Genomic DNA, 23,550 nt, shown 5'->3' with positions numbered 1-23,550 from the left:
GGCCAGTATTAGAATCTTTTATGGTCTGCATGCAATATTTCTAAACATTTACTGACTTAATTACGAAATTATTACATTACCATTTAGAATAATTTCCAATTTTAGGACTGTGGAATCAATATGTCACGTTATTGACTGATTCAATTACCTTGCCATATACTTCTTTTTTCAACTTTTTTATCGACTTGATTTTCAACACTGCGTAGTCTCCAAATTTTCCACAATACCTAACGAAGGTTTATCGATTACTGTCTGTTATATTATACAAACCTGTGTAAATATTACACGAATTATATATTTATAAATCACGAACAATAAAACAGGAAAATTAAATAATTGTTAATACATTTGTATGAATTACGTGATCTTTTGTGTAACCATCTGTTGTAAGAAAACGTAATGTTATTGAGGTCATATTTTCAATAACATTATTGTAATGTGTTTTGAAATTGTATGTGTTAAAGTTAATATACAACCTTCTTGAATGTTAGATCTTTGTGTAAGTATTATACACTGTTTCACTACTAAGCTCAGATCTTCTCTAGTACTGAGATGGTTTAAGACCAAGACGCTGACATAGTGCTTGTCGGCATATTTTCGATGGCTCCTAAGTAAACTGTCGTATCTGAAGAAACAGCGATTATACACGTTTTTTGCGTTTCGTTAATTAGGTACTGTTTACTATCGAACCCAGTAAAAAAATATTGAAAATAGCATTTTTATCAGATATGGTAGTTTACTTAGGAGACATCGTTTTTTGTTTTGTTTTGTCGACTTACATTGTGTCTCATAAATATTCCACTTACCTTCAAATATAGAGATGATAATGTTATAAATAAATCTTGTAGATAAGAAAACAAAACCTTTAAATACACAATTTAATTACTCAATATACGTTGAAATAAAACTATATACGAATTTTATCGTAGTTTTTTGTGTCATGATATTCTCATGGTGTTTTGCAGATTTTGCAGTCTTCATAGTCACGGGGTTACAAACCGTAATGAAACCAGAAATATAGTCTTATTTCAATGCCTTAAATTCGCGTAAACAATATACTCAATATACAGGGTTGGCAACAATCCGATGAAAATCCTTGATGAAGATGCACCTAAATAAACAAATTATGCGTATTGTGTTGTTTGTTCATAGTTGCACGTACGTCGCCATGTTTGCGACTCCGCAAATGTTAAACCCCCGACGGATCCTAAAAAACAAACAAAGTTTATAGAATTTGTAAAAATTATTAACAAATCTCTATATTACATAAACCATAAACATTTTATATTTGAAACCAGCTTTAACTCGTTTGTGTTTATACAGGATCATTTTAAAATAGCATTTATGAATGAAACGAGGTACTCATCTTTATCTCTGCTAACATTATGTCAAAGTTATCGATGAATAACCAATATTTTCACCAAATATCAATTTAATTTTCATCATTACTCCGCATTCCTTTTATTATAAATAGCAATTAAATATAATATAGTATGCGATCCTTTTCAACTTACCTCATATACCCATCTTCTCCCCACTTCTTCCCCCACCAGTTCAGCAATATCCAGTATTCAGGAGTGTACCCAACGAGCAGCATGGCATGGTTCAGTTGCCAGGGTGTGCAGAGAGGGTCGTCGTAAATGCCATTTCTGAAAAGGGTTTTAATTGAAAAAATATTTTGGAAATTTTAATTAGATAGAATAGAGATAGAATTAAATCTTTACTAATATATAAAGCTGAAGGGTTTGTCTGAACGCCCCAATTTCAGGAACAACACAACTGATTTTGAAAATTCTTTTACTGATAGCTACATTATTCCTGAGTGCTATAGGCTTCTTTCTATTCCTGGAAAATATTTATCTCGGAAAACTTTTACGCACGGGCAGAGCCGCAGGCAAATGCTAATATTATATAAAACTTTACTGGAATAATAATCACATTGTATTCTAGCCATTTTGAGTTTAATGGTACAAAAACCGAAGAAACAGTAGAACAGCAACGAATTTGAAAGAAAGAAACTTCTGACGATAACTTAGTCAAACAAGTAACTCTTTATTGCTTAAAAAGTTGAAAGATACACCTACTATAAGGGTACGATAACATGCCTGTACAGTTGGAAAGTGTAAGGAGAAGCATTGATCCCAACAGCGAGAGGTCCAACAGCAGCCAGAACTCTCTCCATAGCTCTTTCATCGCCTGATGGAATCGTAGCCCACCTCTTTGGTCGAACGCGGACTAAGTCACGTCTGTACTTGCAAGAGCCTCTCTGAAATTAGAAATTAAAATTTCCGAAATAAAGACTCGTTCATCTAGCGAAGCAGGGACTTTTTATCTTGCTACAATGGCAAGTAAACAGCTGATCACCATACAGTATAAATATTGTGGTGATTGGCAACTGTGATGGCGACAATCGACTGATAAGTTCGTTGATGGTAGGTTTTTAAAACAAATATTACTAGAAACAAGCCTAGTTATGCTGCAGAAGCTGGATGAAACATGCCTCTATCATAAATTATGGTATTCATAGCCCTCAATTATACTTTTATATTTTTTCTGTTACTCTTTTTTATTGTACATACCGGCATAACATCGAAAGGCGAGAAATAACTATCTCTCATCAGTCGATTACCTACTTGCCATCACGTAAAGGCTCAATTTATAGTGATAATAATGCATACTGGAGATTTCACTTGAGTCGCAATTGACGCAACTTTCAACCTAATCTATATTTTTTCATAGTTTATATGACAACAATTTGCCTTACCTTTCCTACATAAGGATACTGTTTTTCCATGATGAGTCCTTCTCTGGCCGCGTATCGGAGTGCCCCTCTCAGAGACCCTCCGTCACACCCCATATTACCATCTTTGAAGCTGCAGTCTACTATCTGCTGGGGACTGGAATTAGAAAGAAAATATTTTTAACTTTTTTAAGAAGATTTATTTTAATCTGGTAATTGCTAGCACAGTAAGAGATATATCTCGCCATCCTGAGACATGGGATGTTAAGTCTTATTACGTCTAGTAGTTACACTGGCTACAATGTCCTTCAAACCGGAAAATAACAGTATTTACACACTTCAGCTTGGTGGGCGAAATAGACATTACAGTGGTACCTACCCAGGCGGATTCTTACATATGAGAGACGTACCACCTGCAAACATTATTATTAAATTGAATGCCCTGTAACTTTTTACACTCCTAAGCGAAACTTTGGATTTATACAGTTGAGAAATGCTGTAAAATAAATATCTTAAGGTCATTCGCAAGCCATTTACAAGGTAGTTTTTCAGGTCAACATGGCGACTGCGACTTACAATTGAGTAAAAAGTATGTCACAATCGATTAATTACTTTTCTTGTGGTTGTCCACAAAGGGTCTGCGAGCTTCATTGTAATAAACTATCTAGCTGTTCTGTTTTTTCAGGCATCGTCTCCAGCGTAGAGCATTTTATAGAGAAACTAAATATATATTAACTTCTTACTTTGCATGAATAAAATTTATTTCTTAGGTTTAAGAAATCAAAGATGCGCCAATCTCAATTGTTAGCCGAAGAAATGATTTAGTATAACTGTACCCAGAAACAGAGCTATTCGTCTTAAAAATAGATAGAACATCCTCGGCCTTTTCATACTATGATGACTCTTTAATGTACACTACAACACAATAAAACTGCGAAATAAAGTCAAGACCAACCCGGCAGCCAACATATTTTCTTTTTTTATACAGACAGGGTCAAGTGGCCCCACTGCAACTTATGGTAATTAAGTTGGGTCCAAAAAATGTCGACTGATGGGAGATGATCAACCCACGGCATTCGTCACGATTATGCCGGCCTGTTAGTTTAATAGTTAATTTTAATATTCTAACCTTAATTTGACAGCGTCTCAGCCGATATCACTTCAGAGCGAAACGAACTTATATACATGTACTAATATAGTTTTTAGAGACCAAAGGAGATTTTATACAAGATCGACCCAGAAGCAAATCTCATAACTACCTGAGTTCCCCAACGTTTCCATGGATCTTGTACAGCTGGGCCTGCATGGCGTGGGTGACGGCGAACGCGTAGCAAGCGCCACAATGCCACTGCTCTTCTCTTCTGGGCCTGAAGCCCTTGCTGCGCCAATCTACCTGAAGGAGAAATAACTGTTTGGTGGGAGCAGTAGGGATTCTTTCATAGAAGCTGTTAGGATCAGCTGCCTTATTTGGTAGCATACAAATCATAATTTATTTTAAGTCTAATGATGTTGTGTGTCCAGTAGACTGGGTTCTATTCCCAGAATAGACAATATTTCTTGAAATTGTTATAATACGTTTACCCGTAATTTTATACGCAGCATTTTGACAGAAAAATTACAGTCCATGGCGCAATTTAAGGCAAAATATTTTTAGTTTTAGTTAAATTGTATTGTGCCACATTGGAACGGAATAGAGCAGATAGATTGTTGTAATATAGTAGAGAACCTAGTAAAGATGTTCCAATGATCATCCTCCTTACCCGAATTTCAGCCGGCGAATATCTCAACGGAGATCTGCTACGCAGAAGATATTATAATGCACAATTGTGTGCGCAATACACAGGTAGACTCATTTCTTCACTCTCATAGTCCGGTGAGACGTCAATCCGACATGACCAAAGAGAGATACGCAGACATTTCAACGTTACGTACCTTTTTAGGAGCTTTGCACTTAAGACTTCTCCTGTACGCTGACTTCCTCCGGTCTTCAGTTGGGTCGTACAAGGGAACAGTCTTAACCAGTTTCAGGATCTTTCTAAAGTATTCTGATGGGTGCTAAAATCGATATAAAAGAAGAAAATAGATATTATAATATTCAGATACGTAAGTAACTATCAGAGTCCTTAATTACTGATTCTTCGTGCATCTTGTTACATCCTGGTGCCTATTTTAACAAGACTTAAAGGCCAAAACCTGAGTCCTTAAATACAGATATTTATTGCTCGTTGTCACCTCTTGTCCTTGAATTTGACGAGACCCTTTAAAGCCAAAATGCCTTGAACTGTTACGTTATTCGCATATTATAGCGTTGCATGGTCATAGTCTTTCTACTAGTTGATCCGACAGACGTTGTCCCGTCTTAACTATGAATTTGCAGCGCGCATTCTGTCAATCGCTGACGGTTATTTCGAACAATTGACAGTTATATAAAATTAATATTTTCGTTAAGTTTTCTTAAATTTTCTAATTTTCCGCGCAATTTTTTGAATTTTTTCTTTCATAAGAACCTTCTCCTGACAATAAACACAATGACAAAAAAAAGTGTAATCGGTCCAGCCGTTCACGCGTGATGGCGTGACTAAGGGAAGTAGGGATTCATTTACATATATATATATATAAATGAATCCCTACTTCCCTAGAAGATTAAACGTCTTATATTAGAAAGATGTAGTATTTATAAATTATCATAGTTTGGATTTTGTGAATTAGACGTTTAATAGTTCCAACAAAACTTTATTTAGTGTAAAGATCATGACCTCAGACATTAATTACATCCTCCTCTGTTTCCAATTACTGTTACAGTTAGTAATAACACTGCATTGATTGTCTATTCATTGAACATAGTGTGTATAGAGTAATTAACCAGTAATCCCTCAGTTAATTCTCATTGTATAATAATAATATCAGCCCTGTATTATATACTGTCCCACTACTGCACGGGCCCCTTCTACTATTGAGAGGGATTAGGTTTTAGTCCATCACGCTGGCCTAGTGCGGATTGGTAGACTTCACACACCATCAAAATTCCTAGAACTTATCAGGTATGCAGGTTTCCCCGCGATGTTTTCCATCACCGTTAAAGCTAGGTATAATTCACAGTTCTCATTGTATTACATCAATATGAGTGTATGTTACGTATTACATCAATATGAATGTATATGACGTAAATTTGAAACGCAGGTTCTGTTTAAAATAGTGTTTCGACTCTTTTTCGGTCTGATATATCTAAAGCCCTGTATTCTTTTAGTTCTAAACCTCAAATGGAACCCTTATAGTATCGCTTTATTGTCCGCTTGTCTGTACCTTTTATAAGACACTTTCAAGTTGGAATTTATATTTAAACTCTTAACTACGTTCTCTTACGCTGTGAATCAAATTTGTAAGTCAATGCGATCAAAATATATCACCGTTTATGTCACATATTTTCCGATTTCAAAAGAAAATTTAAACCTATAGGCTACTTTCAGTCGACGCAGAATTTGACAAGAAGTAATGTGTTACAGGACATGTAATGTAAACAATCTGAAAACCTGTAAAAATTGTAAATATTTACTTTAATAACAAAAAACAAAGCTAATTTGTAAGGAACTCTCGGTGGCGAGTCCAACTCCCACTTGTCCGGTTTTTTAGCCTTCATGTTGTATGTTTTTTAATTTGCTTAAAAGACATTTATAAGTTTCCGAAATTACGCGTACTGTTATACAAATTTTAAAGTTTTTATTAATAAGCATAAATAAAAAATATTAAGGTACACTGCCATCTATTAGAAAATTAGAGAACTATATGTGAGCTTACTGTTTTTTTGTATAAAGTACATACGCGTATCTATATTAAAACAATAAATTTACTTACCATGTCAGCAAAGTGGTTTAAATGTAGAGAATAAGATAGTTTCCCTGCTAAATAATCTCTGTTGTGTTGTGCGACTCGTATTACATTATCCCGCCATTTCGACAGTGCTGCCATCTCGTAGTGAGGGGTGTGGTACACTTTTTTGTGAATTGTCTGAAAAAATCCTTAAGATATATTACTTATGTGTAATGATTTATCATATGCTGGTAGACAAGCAAGTGAGCCACCTGATGTTAACTAATATTCATTATTTACTCCCCATAACAGCCATAATTGTAGGACAAATAAGTTTTTGCGTAAATATTAGCGATGAGGAGCGGATCGTCAAAAGTCACACTTAACAGAAATCGTAATATCAATTTGTAATTTCTTGTCAACTTAGTTATAATGAGGCAATATAATATATAATTTAACTAATATTATAAATGTAAAAGTTTCGCTGTTTGTTAAAAGCAAACGCAGAAATAATTTAACAGATTTGGTTGACATTAGGTACACAGTTAGACCATGTGCGGGATTAACACATAGGATACTTTTATGCCGGTAATTTGCTCCCATGAGAAATAATGGTATTTATTAATCTGATTTTTAAAGAAGAGGGCGCCAGCGTCGTCTTGGTACTTGAATAGCTACAATGTTTTAAGGGATTTTTGTGTCGCTAAAGGCTTTTCACGAAGGTTCTGAAATAAATTATGATTTGATTTAATGTGTACAACGTAGCTGATACCTATACCACTTTCAAGAATATATTTTATTTCTTCATTATTAAATACAAGCTTCCGCTCGCAGCTTCGCTCGCGTGGATTTCGGACTTCAAAAATGGAGGAGGTGCTCAATTTGTCGGGATGTTTTTTTAATGTATGGTGGTATGCAGGTGGTCCGATTGTCCGGTCAGGGTCTGATGATGGGATCCTGGTGAAATCGAAGGAAGCTTATAGCATGATTTAGTATAGTACGCGTGATGGCTTATTATTAGCGTATTTCATGTATAATTTTGGTGTTTCTATACCGATTTCTATGAGTCTTTTTTATGGAATATTGAATAATGTTAACTTTTTTTAATTAGGGGATGACTGAGAGTGTTATAAACGTAAGAGTAGACAAATATAATGAGAAAGCTTCGAACTGCTAAGCTATCGGGAGTTACACGTGTTATTGTGAGTCAACCATAAAAGATAGACATATGCTGTCGTGGGATATTTTTACATAATTTTAAGGAGAACATTTCCGTCATACATGATTTCTGCGTAACTTTAACCATTAAGGTTGCACACGCGACGGAAGCTTAAAAAATGGAGTAACTTCTCCCGTTTTCCCAACATTTCCCTTCACTGCTCTGCTCCTATTAACTGTAGCGTGATGAAAAGTATACTATAACCAGCACAGGAGTATGACAAATAATTGTACCAAGTTTCGTTAAAATCCGTCGAGTAGTTTTTTTTTCTATAACGGTTATACAGACAGACAGACAGACAGACAGACAGACAGACAGACAGACAGACAGACAGACAGACAGACAAAAATTTTACTAATTGCATTTTTGGCATCAGTATTGATCCCTAATCACCCCCTGATAATTATTTTGGAAATATATTTCATGTACAGAATTGACCTATCTACAGATTTATTATAAGTATAGATAGATTTGGTGCAAGGTACATATAAGAATAGTGTCTACCATTTTCAAAATATTTTTTTTTCTTTCAATCTCCAATTATTTGATCTAAAGAACATATTATTATTAGGAAAAAATGATAGTAACATACCTTATATTCGTGCCAATGTGATTCTGGCAGATCTTCATTTATAATCAAACCATTTAAAATATGTCGTCTCACATAAGCAAGATCGTTTCTCACAGAACACTCACTCACATTCAAATATTTTAAAAAATCATTGTACCTCTCCGTTCTGTCGAGGAAATTCAATGTTTTTCCAACAAATCCTTCCAGTTTATTCGTACATCGCGAAAATCTCTTATTTTTATATTTAACTAATATATCTTTGATATTATTCGTAGTTTCAGTAATGTTAAAACATGTAATGAAAGACATTTTAATGAAAATAATTATTAAATACATAATTATAAATAAGCTATACACTGGGTATATTTGGAACTCTAATTGAAGTAATATCAGAATTTTATAAGTAAATCCGTGGAGTCAGCAGTTTTCAGTTTTGTGTCACCTACAAGGTGATTGGTCAGCATTAGACGTAGTATGTAAGGTTTTGTTGATATCGTGAAAATGGGGTCATTATTTAAGTAAATCGAGGTAGTAAATGTAAGTAAATGTTTTATACCATTTAAGGTTTTTTATAGACGGTAGAATGGAATTGAATTAATTGTATGATATGTGTGGCAAAAAAATCATATTATTCGAAAGGATCTACAATTTAAAACATTTTTTCGATATACCGCCATCTATTAGGCATTCATGAGACTATTTGTTTGAATCATTAACTATTTTGTTTTGCTTCGAAGTACGCCATCTAGTTTTGTACAATGAAGTGATTACTTGAATATTTACTCCCACAAATTTGTGGCCTTTCCCAAAACCTTCGTAGATGGCCACTGAGAAGACTTTATAGTTTCATGCCGACTTCTGGCGACCGTCTAAGAATTTTGCTGACAGTAACATCTACTTTCAAATGACCATAGACCCCGTTGCCGTCCGCTAGGTAAAATGCCGTTAACCTACAAAAAAATCATCATACAAGCAAAAGACTGTTCGAAATTTTAAACTAATGCTCCTTAAACTATCAGCGATATCCTTTTAGAAATTAACAAATCGTCAACATTCATCTTGGAAAGGGGGAAAATCACAAATTGTGATCCAGCAGCAGGGGGTATGGGACGGGCGGCAAAGCAGATATTTAAAGTCCTGATAATTCAACACAAATACATAAATGCGCAGTACTTGTGTTGATACTTGGGGCACATGCCAATCCCCTGCTCCTCCTTAGTTACTCAAATGCTGATAATTATCAAGTGTTTGTTATTATCATTGACAACATTTTAGTAAGCTATCAACAGTACAGTACACATTGCATGTTACAGAAGAACCTTAGCTCTGTATGAACGTCAGTTCATTTGCCTCAACCCTTCCTGAGGGATCTAATACAAGGCATCCCTACAAAAACTATCGTTTGGCTTAGAAATTTAATACAGGACCACGGGCCATATAAATGCACCAGGAACAAGAGCCCCATTTTTTGTAAAGCTTATAAATAAATGAATAAAATGTATTTATTTCTCCACAGTTTGTACAATTACAATAGCACATTTCAAAGTAATGTTACATAATATCTGTGGAGACTGGTGCCTGATCTAAGATTACCTTGTGTTTCAGGTCACCAGGTCTCCACCTTCTTACCTTCTTTATTCTCACCTTCTTTGTACTACTTAATCATATCGAGTTGTAATATATTATGAATGAAGTATTTTTCGCCTTAAAGATTATTTGTAAAATTTACTTCAAACACGGTGTTCACCTCAAAAACATTTGGGCTAAGGAAACGCAATCACGTGCAATGACCATAAACATAAATAAAACACAAATTAAAATACAATTCTTTATTTTTATGTTTATCAATGCAGTACTTACATGTGTAATTTTACTCTTTACTTCATTAATGTAACTGTTTTCTATTTCTCTTGCATAAAATAAAATAAATAATTTCGGCGCGAAGTTTTTACTCTGTGCGATACGCAAAACTTCAATACCATTTAATATTTCAAGTTTGGAACTTTATAATAAAAAGTAAGATTAGATTTTATCGCCAATGTGCTAATTCCGACATAACGCAAAACATAAATACTATTTGTATTTAATATTTCGACATTTGAACTTTATAATAAAAAAAAAAAACAAAGTTAGATTAGATTTTATAATATTATGTGTACTTCAATGTGCCAAATCCGGTTTAGGCTTTGATTTGTATATACAGAGCGGGCTTAGAGAGAAGCGAATCGGGCAACCATCAGTGGCCTTGAGCGATGCCTTGGAGGTCCCTTTTTTACAATATTACCGACGAAACTGTTAAACCGGGGAACTTATTTTTTGCTCCACCTGGGGCCTCGTGTCGTTTTTTTGCATTCGTCTGGGGCCTCGTATCGTTTAAGGTCGCCACTGTGTAAGCAAATTATATACCATGATGCCTGTTATTATTTTTACGAAATAAGACATTAGGGGGCGGATCAATTTGCATTTAACTAGTGTGAATTATCGCAATCTATCCTGTTTATGTTTTAATATATTCAATATACACGGAAGAGTGTCTATCTATGTCAAATTTCGTAGGAACTAATATGTGTTCGTCTGTATTTTTCGTAAGAATCATTTTGAATAATGATTTCTTATGTTTACGCGAATGTTAGACATTGAAATAAAAACTAAAAACTATTTAAACGGATTTTATCGCGGTTTATTTCGTTTCGAAGACTTTGCAGCCTTCATGGTCACGGGGGGGACTGATCATTTTGAAATCATTTTGAATTTTTGTTTATTTACTATATATAATATTAATAAATTCCACATATTTATAAGTTTAAATAATTAATAATGATGTTTATTTCCTATCACCCCCAATTTAACTGATTCAAAAACATGTCAAGTAAATCACCTAATGTAGTATTCGATGCACCATTTTGACAATAAACATCACTGAGGAAGTTAAACACGATATACAAACAAAAAGTTATTGAAGACATTTTACGAAATTTTTATGTCTTACTAAAAAAAAACACACACACTAAAATATATATTTGATTATGATGTAGTCAGCGTTGTTTTTACATACCGGTCTAAAAACCTTCATGGATCGTATGAATGCTCAGTTCATAGACGATGCAAGGCAAATTGTTACACTTGTAATACTCTCCAGGTAGACTGAACTGAAATAGTTGCATGAACCTCTTGCCTGCTTCAATTAAATTTATGGTTGCTTGAAATGAACTGATAGCTGCTGGAAATTAGAATTTCTGTGCACTGACGGCTGCTTGACGTAACGCGTGCTTGAAATGAGCTGATGCTTGTATCGGAGTCACAGTAGTCTTAAACGATTGACGGCTTATAGAAACATCTTTTGTACCTCGGCACGTAGATTTAACTGGAGTTTATTAAGTCTTAAACCGTAATTTTGGAGCAAAGATGTCTTATCAACAAACCAGTAATCTACCCGTTCCGTAGCGTGATTCTAATGTTGAAAAAACTGAATATTGAAATGGTTCCCTGGGTCCCTTTACTGAAGAAATTTTGATAAAATGTTTAACACTTTTTTGCCGTACCGTGTGCAAACGTGTTGCTTTGTTAAACGAAGGAACTTACTGACATTATCTCGCTATGTAATTTATATTGACTTTTTAGTATTTTTACTTGTTAAACGTGCAGTGACCTTGTGAATAAATTTTTGAATACTTACTTTCGCTGGGTTCTGCACTAATTAATTATTTAAAGTATTACTGAACGTCAAAAAAACCAAACACGACGCGCTTTTATCTCCGTAAGAGTAGGCAGTAGGATGATGCAATCAAGGCATCCACTTTTTGTCGTTTTCCGTCTGTGATACGGCGGATATATTTTCTATCCGCCCGGTTAGCGACCACTGTACACAAGATGTTAAACCCATAGTGGTCCACGTAAGTGTGTCGCGTTTCAGGATCAGCCTGTGTATATCCGGTGCCAACAAGCCGGCATACTTGTGTCGACTGCCGAGGAGTTATCATCTCTCATCAGTCGCCAATCTATTGGACCCCACCGGGTCACAGTTCGCCACGCGACCATGAAGGCTGCAAAAGTCTTTCGAACGTCAGGAGAAAATAATAATATTATTATTTCAATAATGTTTTCTAACCGAATGTAAAATTTTAATAAATGAATAAAACATTTTTAGTTAGCATTTAGATAAGTTATTTTAAAGTTCAAAATTTCCACCGACTTCCTACTTCTCTGTCTAGATACATTTTGATTATATTACTAGCTTTTGCTCGCTTCTGCATATGCTTTAAAATCTATAGCACTCAACGATAATGTAGTTTCCTGTTAATTAATGAATTTACGGGTCGTGCCAGTAGTTTCAAGATTAGCGGTTTCAAACAAAAAAACAAAACAGCAAATCATTTCTTCAGCTTTTTCAATAGTTTATTCTTGTCTTAAATCTGTAGCTGTCATCACACTTATTTGTATATAAACAACATATTTCTATTGTTTGTGCTTAAACTAAAACGAGATCATCATTTTCCAAGTAATTAAGTCAACCCATCAAAGATTCCGATGCCTTTAGATCATCAGTTCTTACTGGTCTTCCTCTAAACTCTTCTTCTATTTCTTGCAAAGTCCTATCTTTGGTTTCTGGTAAATACAACCAAGATATAATCAGACAGTATGTTACGACACAAGTATATATCAAATAAGCTCCGTGTAACCCAATATGACGGACGAAGTAAGGAAATGTTTTGACCACAATGAAAAAATGGAGAGATAAAAACAGTGCGCTGATGGCGCCTGCTAAACTTCTATATTCTAAAGGAAATATTTCACCAGAGATCACCATTGGCACAGGTATAGATCCTACTGCTATAGTAAGCATGTGTATATGTAATAATAAAGCAGGAATCGATGGGTGATCAAATGGTAACACCTCTGAAGTCTTAGCATAACTGTACCCCGCTGTGCATATTAAAACTATTATGCATAAAATCGTAGTTGAAAGTAATATTGTCCGTCGTCTGATCTTCTTTATTAAATATACTGTTAGTATACCCATTAATATTCTTTGAACGTCTACTGATATTACTAAAGCAGGTATATTCATAGCTTCTTTATCTACAAGGGAATTGGCTACATCTATTATGTACGGTGAAAGAATATTAATGCCTGCCCATTCTGCGAGAGTGTAAATGTGGATCATAAGTAAAATTGGCTTGTAAAACTCTTTCTTTCTCATAATCACAGTAGTTTGCGCCAATTTACTTTTGACATCTTTCCAAAATGGTTTAGGAACATCAACTTTGCCTTCTCTTGTTATTCTGGCGGCTTCAATCATTTTATCTAGTTCATCATCTTCGTCATATCCTCGGAGCCAATGGAAGACTTTCCGGCACTCCTCATACCTTCCCTGGTCAGCCAGCCAACTCGGTGATTCTGGCGAGAAAACCGCTATTACCAAGTCCGCTATGGTGATTGCAGTACACAGCATCGCTGTTTTCTTCCAGCTTAAGTATGAACCAACTGTATGAACCGTGGTAGTCCCAACGGCCATGACTAATGACAGAATAGACAAAAACGCCCCACGGTTTTTAGGGCTCGTGTACTCTCCCACCAAAATAGCACCTAGAGAGGCAATCATCCCCATGGAAATGCCTTGGAGGAACCTTGCTGCGAGGATCAGTGGGATACTGTTAGCCACCGTGATTGCGACCCAGCCGATGATGATGATGACGATGCTGGTGATGCTTGCGACTTTTCGACCGAACTTCCCCATTATTGAAGGTACTGTGAAATTTCCGACGACCAAAGCGAAACCTGGAATCGCGGCTGTAACAATAATAAGGCATTTAAGTTCATTTAGTATCTGTAGGGTTATTATCAAAATGATCATAAATTTTACATTGTCGACGTTTAGGAGTTTACACATCTTTACTGGATGCAATTTAAACTTGCATCGAACATTTAAAAAAATTAAAAACTAACTTATAGGTCTACTTGGCCAATGATTTACAATTTTTTTTGCTTTGAATGACGAGACGAGTATGCCATTCGCCTGATAATAAGCGATACGACCGCCTATAAACAGCAGAAACACCATCCAATACCTTGAATTACAAAGTATTGTTTGGTATTCCACTGCGCTCGCTATCCTGAGACATGAGATGTTCAGTCTTATTATGTCCAGTAGCTACACTGGCTACAATGCCTTTCAAACCGGAAAACAACTGACTAAACACTGCTGTGGTAGAAATAGACATTGCGGTGGTACCTACCCAGGCGGACTCTTCCATATGAGAGACCTAGCACCAGACTAAAAGAAACCTAGAGTTAAATTTAGGTTATCTAAAATGGACATTACCTATCCATGATTCTGAAGTATCGTCGATATCAAATCCGGAGTCAGGAGCTCTCAGCTGCGGCAGTAGAACTGCGGTGAACCCCAAAGCCAATCCGAACTGTGCCAGATTAATTGCAACGCCAGCTGTCACGAAACACTGGAAAATAAACAATAACAGATGAATGAGGTATCTTTATATATGTCATTGACGCCTATTCTATAAACACGAAAGTTCATATAAACTATTTGTTCAAAATCTGAAATGGCAACCAAAACGGCACTGTTATAACCTATTCACTTGAACAACATATCATTTTACTTATTTGACTTTATTTATTCACATTCTGGTTTACACTTATGACTCGAGTTCTTATATTATGAGCGTCACTCCGTACGAAACCACACGCTCTCAACGTTGATATCATACTAAAGTCAGGTGTAGGTATTGCAGTACAGTCGAGTCGAACACAATGAGTGTACGGAACGCCAGATCTAGTACGTAGTACATGTATATCGAATATATATTGTTTTGATCATGGTTTACTGTTTTATTCTAGTTCAAATTTTGCTTTCCATGATTTATTTTTAATAATGTTTTTGGAAAAGAAGTACCTCTGTGTAATTTCTAAAAAACTCTTCTATAGTTAATTACTTATAGGACATGACTGTATTCGGTTCGGCGTTGTATTTGATCTGTCTTCTTAGCTAATAGTTTGACGATAGGGTTTACTTTGAAAAACTATACTAACAACTAGCATATTTAAAAAATCGAATTCATATATGCCAATAACAGATAATGAAGACCAGGTTCATTAACATAAGATTATGCGGAAATTTTATTCACTTCGGGCAAATTGATAAGAGCTTTAAATGCTGTTCATGGTTTCTATTTATAGTGCAAGGAAATAATAATTACATTATCTACTAAGAATTAATAATACGTAATAATACTGGATGAATAATAAATATAAAAGCATAAAGAGGGGTTGAAGTGATGACAGATTTGCTTCAAAGTAATAATAATATCAGTCGTGTATTATATACTGTCCCACTCCGGAAACGGACCTCTACTACTGAGAGGGTTTAGACAGTCCACCACGCTGGTCTAGCGCGGATTGGCACATACCTTCTTTTGGTATTCGAACTTCTTATGATCGATTACCAACAGGTGGCGTGTACAACATATTCACAATCTGCCCGTGAGCAGGTTCTGTGAATGAACACGTCAGTTGCCATGACGACACCTCGCGTAGAACAAAGTAAAAAACTATAGCGTGATGTTTTATTAACATCTATGTCCGTTCAATTATAATAATATGAAAAAAATATACTGTATAAAATTATATCAGTGTGAGTTCTGAGAACGTGTTGGAGTTTTTGATTATCTATATTAAAATTATGAAGAGGAAAAGTTAGTGGGTTTGTAGGTTTGTAGGAGCTAATCTCTGGAATTATTGAATCGATTTTAAGAATTCTTGCACTAATAAGAAGCGTCTACTTAAGCTACTACTCTTGAGTGCTATGATTCCTTCCAAACTGATTTCGGCCGCGGCGGTCAATCTAAACGGAGATCATCCAGGTACGCAGAAGATATTTCAGTGCACAAGTGTATGCGCAGTACACAGGTGCACTCTGTTCCTTCACTCTCACAGTCCGGTGAGATCAGGCGCAGGACCAACGGCTTAACGTGCTGAGTAGCTCTTGTATGTTATACACCACTTTTTATTCCGAGAATAATATTTTACCCGAAAAACTTTTTCACGGGCGCAACTGCGGGCAAAATATACATTCGAAACATATAGTGTTATGTCACTTCACGATTTTTATGACATAATGACTTACTAACCTAGATTTTTCTGGTCCGTTCAAGTTTTATTATAAATCAAAGGCCTATAGCGACGTCTGCGTTTTTCTTATTATATCTTGTAGGTCTACTGCTGATTTGGCTAGTTCATGTTTAACTAAATATGTCTACATTAAATCTCTACCTTCTGCGTATTATGTTTTGTAGGTCCACTACTGTGAACTATTTATTTTATAGACTCTGAGAAAACGTTTTTAATGATAACAAGCAACCTGTACCACTAGCGAAAGCTGGTTCCACAAGAATGTTGAATGAGGAAGAAAAGTATCTACCTCTATATACAGTCGGCGAATAGTTACTGAACAAATTTGTTAGTGGTAGGATATATTTTATATCCGCCCGGATGGTGACCACTTTACACAAGGTGTTAAAACCCGCCATAGTGGCCCACGTAAGTGTCGCGTTCCGGGATCAGCCTGTGTATCCGGTTCCAACAGGACGGCATAATTGTGTCGACTGTCAAGGGGTAATGATCTCTGGTCAGTCGACATTCTGATATCTGACGGCAAAGTGATTTATTTACCACCAGGTGCGGTTGAGTCACTTTGCCGTTCCGAATACAAAATAATGACAAATCGCTTTTAGCTTTTTGTGTCGATATCAACAATAATCTTCACTAAAATAAACTTCAAACCCCCTTATTCATAGACGTTTTTTATCTAACGACCGAGTAAAGCTGTGATAACAAGTCTGTTTCTCAGTGCTGACGGCATGGCAGTCTTCTCAGTGCGTAGACATAGGGCCGTTGTGATTGGCTAATATTGAGATACAACAATAATAGCCAATCACAACGGCCCTATGTCTGTTTCTCAGTGCCGTTGGGCACTGAGAAACAAGCTTGTTATCACAGCTTTACTTCGTCCTTAGATAAAAAACGTTTATGAATAAGGGGGAAAGGGTTTACTTCACTCTTAGATATTATAAAACAAAGTCCCCGCCCAGTCTGAACACGATAAATTCAAAAACTATCGAACGAATTTTCATAGTTTTCAAGAAGGTTTATGACCTCATTAAAATAACATTTGAATAGTTGCCAGATCATCTGATCATGTCTATTCGTTCTAAAAATAAAATAAAAAACGATTTATTGCCTTCCTATATATTTACATTAATTATTATTAAATTCAGCAATTTAATCTAAGATAAAAGGCTGAGTTCATGTTTATTAATTAATGTCTTAAATTTTTTTTTATTGAATGGGATACTATACACATTTAAAATTCGGGTCACGTTTAAGCCGCATAACCGGTCTTATGCGTACGCGCAGGCTGCTGGTTCATGGCATTTGGTTAAGTATTACGTTATCACCTTGAATAGTGACAATTGAATTTATAATAGAGCCCCGTTAACTAACGGCTGTACTGATTTCGATGTACAGTCAGCCTTAGATGTATACGCGAATATCTATCGACGAAGAAACAATGTATGGATTATTAAGTTATATAGAACGTATATTTGTCAACATATTATATATTTAATTTCGGGCAGACCTATATAACTGAAATTTTGGCAATGCGGTTGTTATCTCGCTGCTGAGAAACACTACACGTATAAAAATGATGATTACTAAGATTGTTGAACTTTGCAATTGATAAGGTATCTATTTTGGCCCAGATAGCGACCATACAATCCACCAAACCCACCATAGTAGGCCATGGAAGTGTGTCGCGTTCCGGATCGGTCTGTGTATATGCGATGTCAAACAGGCCGGCATAATTATATCGACTGCCGAGAGGTAATCTCTCGTCGGTTGATACGCTGGATACTACTGCGTTTACTATCAAGCCCCAACTGAAATTGCTGTGCCAGTTTTAAAAAAATCTGCAACAATCAGGTTCATAGCGGTGTCGTAGTGTGGTTTCGAACTGGTGCAATATAAAGCATTTCTTTAGATATCTTAGAAGATATAGGGAGACTAACTTAAGAGCCTTTCGTAAGAATACAATGCTCTTTATCAGGAACCTTGTTTTTTAATGCGGCGGTAGCCTAGTTGGGAATGAAACATATTGTCGAAACTAATGTCCGCAGGTATAAAACTCAAGGGCACGCATCTCTGACTTTTCTAAACTTATGTGTGTATACTTTGTGAATTATCGCTTGCTTTAAAGGTGAAGGAAACACAGTGAGAACATAGATACAAATCTGAGATAATTTCTATTAATTTTAACCCGGCGAGCATGTGGTGAAAAAATGTAACAAGAAGTATGAGGCAGGGTATGACAAACCCCTTAAAAAAATTGGCTATAAAACTTGTTTCTGAAGAAGTATTATACTATTTATTTTTTGGTATAATAAGACAATACCATCATAACGCATTGGAAATAAAACAATCGCGCCATTTTAACAATTTTATTTTTTACCTCGATGGAAATAAGTCACTTTTAATTTCAAACAAACACTTTCAGTCTCTTAAAAACTAAAAGGAACTAAAGTAAAACCAGTTTTATGATAAAAAACAACTTAATCGTATGATAGAATATGAAATAATTTTCTTTATAAACTAAAAAAATCACAAAACAATTTAAGAACATCTTAGGAACTGGAGATAAAATCTGTGCAGTTTTTGCAAAAAAATTGCATGCTCCACACTAATAGCCTTTCCTCAGCTTGTTCATGAGTATTTTGTCTTATGATTATTTTTGTTGGGGTAATCTCTACATCTAATAAAATGACCAGGAACATTTTGAGTCGATGAAAGTGATTCGTTGATCTGGGAAGAAATTCTCTGACGTATATAAATCGAAATATATATTTTTTGTCTTTTCACATCTTCAGGTGTTCGTAAACTAAAGCCAAGCCTAAGTTACGGATGAAATCGATCCATTTAGTGTCTTTGCCCTGATTTTCACGAAACATAGGACCCCTGGCGGCCCGTGGGCCCCTCTCAGGGGATCCGCAAGTAAAATAAAAGTTAAAAGAAAAACTATAAAGTGCACGCTTTTGCACTCTTGTATATCTAAAAATAAATACAGAAGTAAACTGCTAGTAAAAACAAATTTAAGAATCCAACTGAACAACATCAACCCAAACATTACGACTTTGGTCGCAAAAAGGTCGCATAAGGTGGCATTAGTGGTCCGCACTAAATAAAAGTTTGCGAAACCCTGTTCTAGTAAGTACATCTTCTATCATAGACCGAAGTTGTTTTTTCTATTTTCAACATCCATTTTCTATTAAAATCTACAATTAAACAAAGAAAATAAGTTAAAATAGCAGAAAAAGCAATTTTAGTTTTTGTCACACCAGCTATGAGGCGGGGTATCACGTACCCGAACTCAGTTTGGAAGCGTGTAACTCGAATGCAGGTTGCCGCGACACTGTGATCACCCCACTATTACCTTCCGCAACCCTGTAACTCCAGCTACTCAAAGAGACTATAAGTTTGAAAGTCAGGCACAAAAAATATACGCCAGTAATTAACATGGGGGGCATGACATACCCCGCCACACGCTCGCCGGGTTAAGAGTATGGGAAGTCTGCCAATACGCACCAGGCCAGCGTGGTGGACTTAACCTTATTCCTCTCAGTAGTAGAGGAGGCCCATGCTCAGCAGTGGGACATTATATATTACAGGGATTTTATTTTATAAAACAATAATAACATAATATAAATTTTTTAGGTGTTCCAATTTAATTTGGGTTGTCCGTAAAAATGTATTAAAAATTTGATTATTAACTCTGCTGCTTTATGTAAAGCAATAAATTATACAGATAAAATCACATCAACTCTTATCTAATTGATACATTGTCTGCAAAACTGGCAATAATCAAGTATTAAATAGCAATTTAATCGATACTATGTAATAACAAGACCGGTTTTCACATTTTCAATATTAAATTAAATATAGGGTATTTGACTTATTTTTATTTATAAATTTTGTAAAATTTGTACCTCGTATACATTCTAAAAAGAAGAAGTCATTGAAATCTGGTGAAAAATTATAATAATCTTTGTAAATTTGTCCTGGTTCAACAGAAATATTTGACAAATTTACAAAGTTTTAAATGTTAAATCGCTCTCCTGTAAATCTGTGTTTTTGTACTAGAACTAGTATACGTAGGTACGACCCTTTGAATTTATAGATAAATAAGTTTACCATGGTGGCCTACTGTGAGGAAGACTTCAAATACTTTCGGAATCGTGAATAACTCTCTTGTTGGATCCTTACAATCTTTTCTTTCAGTGTTAAAGCGAATATTGATAAATAATACACATAAAGGTTCGAGAAGTCCGTGCAACGGGTATCGAACTTGCGGACATCCGTCTCGACTTACCGTTTCAATCCCAACTAGGCTATCATGCACTATAAGATAAAGATTCATAGATAGTATTATTTTACGAGCTATATTTTTATATCAAGGTTAAAAGTTCTATCACTTCTAAGTATTTGCAATAAAAATATCTAATTATATATAAACAAAACTAATATTATAAAGCTGGTGAGTATGTTTGTTTGAAACTGCTAATCTCAGGAAGTACTAAACCGATCGTGATTTTTTTTCAATGATAGGAAGCTACATTATTCTTGAGTGTTATACGCTACTTTTTATCCGGGGCAAATATGTAACTTGGAGAAATTTTAACACGCGAGTGGAGTCGCAAGGAAAAGCTAGTAAAATATATTTCGCACTCTTAATAAAATAATGACCTATTACAAAATTGTTAATTTGTGGTAGTCGTCGGAAAACTCATTTTTGTTTGTTACCTTTTTTTGAAGTTGCTTTAAAATTGAACTTATTGAAGATAGATAAAAAATGAAACTTATAGCTTGAAAAAAAAGGGAAAAAACTAAAAGGTCACAAAGAGAAATTGGTTGTTTGACGACTCCCACAAATTGGCAATTTTGGAATGGGTCATTATTTTATTAAGAATGCGATTTAAACAGATACTTATAAGTTAATTATGGTCGCACAGTATGCATACCTACACAACTTAAGTTTCATTGAAACTTTTTTTTTCTACAATAAAGTATAACCTTCTTAGTTGACTATAGTAAAGAAATAAAATGATACATTGGACACAAAAGTGGTTATATGCAAATTGAATTTGTTCAGCTGCTTTTGGCTCTGACCTTACCTAAAGGAGGAAAAGTGGGCCAAAACACAAATTGTTACAAACTATTAAATGAAACAAATTCAAAAGAAATACAACATAATTAAATTAAAATATCACCTGTATAAAAATAATAATTTGTTTCATTTTACTTAGGTTACAATTTATTTAGTTTAACTTTTATGTGTCTAACGAAAAAAAGACTGTTGGCTATTAAAATAAAAATAAAAGCTGTACCTGTTTCATTAAAGGTGTTATGATTCCCCGGTCCATGTTTCTTTGTTTATTTCATATCTTATAACTTTAAAACTAAACACGCCGTATCATAAACGATAGCTTGTCCTTACTGGCCAGTTCTAACATATAGGATTTGAAAAGTCGAATGCCAATTATATTTTTAGGGTTCTACGAACCAAAAAACGTTTCGGGTCACTTCACAATTTTGAAATAAAATTTGAAAAGGCAAAATATTAAAATGGAAGATTTTATTGCAATTTTCAATTTTCGCGTAAACATTAGACGTAAAATGTACAAAAAAAAAATTACATACTGTTTATGAACAAAAATTGTGTGATAAATATTTTGTTTGTTCAACATAACTTTTTATTCCATTTTTTAATGCCACAATATAATCAAACTGATTAATGCGCGAAGGCCGCACTGTTCAGTATATCAAAACCATAAATACGGAACACACGCTATTTCAATTTTATAAAATTTTTGCCACTGGGTTAGTACTAATAATTTAACTATTATTATCATAGAGTTTAAATCCTGTTTCATTTACATAAAATGGCATACTGGTATTTTTATTAATTTATAGGGTACGTTTAAACTTTGCAAAACCCGTCACTGAGAATATTAAAATTAACACACCGGAATAATTGCAGCGACTCAGAAATACGTGTTTCACTGGTCGACTGTATTTTTGTACTGCTCCACGTTACCCATTAGATATAGCTAAGAAACCGTGACGGATAGGTTGCAAGGCAATGGAAGCTAAAACGTTGGTCGTTGAACCTTCACTTTTTTTAATGTTAACCACAAATTGTGAGTATCTGAACGATCGGGTAAATTTAATCTTTAAATGTTTCAGAAATGTAGATACTTTAAAAATCCGAATAGAATCCATCAATTGTGCCCCTTAATATGGTATATTGCCACGGTGGTGTAGTTATGCGTTCGTGGTATAAGTACGACTACCGCGCTAAGGTCTTGGATTTGAATCCTGAGTTGGACTATAAATTATTTTGATATTCTTTGAGATTGACCGCCGTGGCCGATATTCGGTGAGGAGGGATTCATGGCATATTTATCTGTATGTAGAAAGAAAACTTCTGACTCACTGACTCACTTACCCAAAACCCTTGGATAAAATGGCTAAGAGGTTTCCTTTTGATTTAAACAAGAAGTAAAGAAACAAAACTTCAAAATGCGACTTCTAAGGGGATAATTGTAGTTTCCAAATTGTTGACTTTCACGGTATCGGAGCCGCGAAAAAATGCTATTGGTATATAACATCATCACAAATTAAATTTATGAAATTGAACTACACACAATTGATAATTAGGTCCATAGTTGCTTACAGTTAATGTGCCAGTCGAGTGTACTGTGGCGGTACAATCGATGCATACCCCGTCATCTTGTCAACAGCGCCGGAACTGCAAGAGGATCGATGCAGTGACGCAACTACAGTGATATCACACCACAGCAATCACGATAGATGGCGACGTCGATCCTGAATCACGCTTGCACAATTTGAGAGACGCGTTGCATATATACCATCTCCGAATAGGAACCATGGAGGGGCCGCGGCCGGTCAGGCGCAACATCTGCCTGACTGGGAATCTTCCCCCTCTATAGAGGAACGCAACCATCTGTTCCTCTACAGTGGCGTCTACCTTTACGCCGCTACAGTGGTGACCCCTGACGCTGAACATCATCGCACCGTGATCAACGAGACCAGCCGCACCTGCATCGTCGTCGCTTCGCACCA

The 23,550-nt window shown here is 35.3% G+C and overlaps 2 protein-coding genes across 6 annotated transcripts; both read right to left on the bottom strand.

Moving 5' to 3' along the window:
• Window positions 1–878: 878 nt before the first annotated feature.
• LOC119189361 (procathepsin L-like) lies at window positions 879–12,274 on the bottom strand. 3 transcript variants are annotated; one of them, XM_037438693.1, is made up of 8 exons: window positions 11,393–12,274; window positions 6,593–6,745; window positions 4,673–4,795; window positions 4,000–4,133; window positions 2,765–2,897; window positions 2,106–2,266; window positions 1,515–1,649; window positions 879–1,207 (listed from the first exon to the last, which is right to left on the bottom strand). In XM_037438693.1, the coding sequence occupies exons 1-8, from the start codon at window positions 11,408–11,410 to the stop codon at window positions 1,147–1,149; spliced, it is 918 nt and encodes a 305-aa protein (XP_037294590.1). In that variant the 5' UTR covers window positions 11,411–12,274; the 3' UTR covers window positions 879–1,146. The 3 variants fall into 3 exon arrangements, with proteins under 3 accessions (XP_037294590.1, XP_037294588.1, XP_037294596.1); XM_037438691.1 differs by lacking the exon at window positions 11,393–12,274 and adding an exon at window positions 8,359–9,317; XM_037438699.1 differs by lacking the exon at window positions 11,393–12,274 and adding an exon at window positions 8,495–8,575.
• A 433-nt stretch (window positions 12,275–12,707) lies between these two features.
• Window positions 12,708–22,500, bottom strand: LOC115442307 (facilitated trehalose transporter Tret1). Of its 3 annotated transcripts, XM_030167320.2 has the most exons (4): window positions 22,431–22,484; window positions 21,792–21,986; window positions 14,660–14,795; window positions 12,708–14,127 (listed from the first exon to the last, which is right to left on the bottom strand). In XM_030167320.2, exons 2-4 carry the CDS (start codon window positions 21,825–21,827, stop codon window positions 12,845–12,847), a joined length of 1,455 nt encoding a protein of 484 aa, XP_030023180.1. In that variant the 5' UTR covers window positions 21,828–21,986; window positions 22,431–22,484; the 3' UTR covers window positions 12,708–12,844. The 3 variants fall into 3 exon arrangements, with proteins under 3 accessions (XP_030023180.1, XP_037294574.1, XP_037294586.1); XM_037438677.1 differs by having other exon boundaries at window positions 21,792–22,500; XM_037438689.1 differs by lacking the exon at window positions 21,792–21,986 and having other exon boundaries at window positions 22,431–22,466.
• Window positions 22,501–23,550: the final 1,050 nt, after the last annotated feature.

Source organism: Manduca sexta, chromosome 3 (assembly GCF_014839805.1).
Source record: "Manduca sexta isolate Smith_Timp_Sample1 chromosome 3, JHU_Msex_v1.0, whole genome shotgun sequence".
Taxonomy (NCBI): domain Eukaryota; kingdom Metazoa; phylum Arthropoda; class Insecta; order Lepidoptera; family Sphingidae; genus Manduca; species Manduca sexta.
Note: the sequence above shows the minus strand (reverse complement) of the source record. Positions and strands in the feature narration are given on the sequence as shown.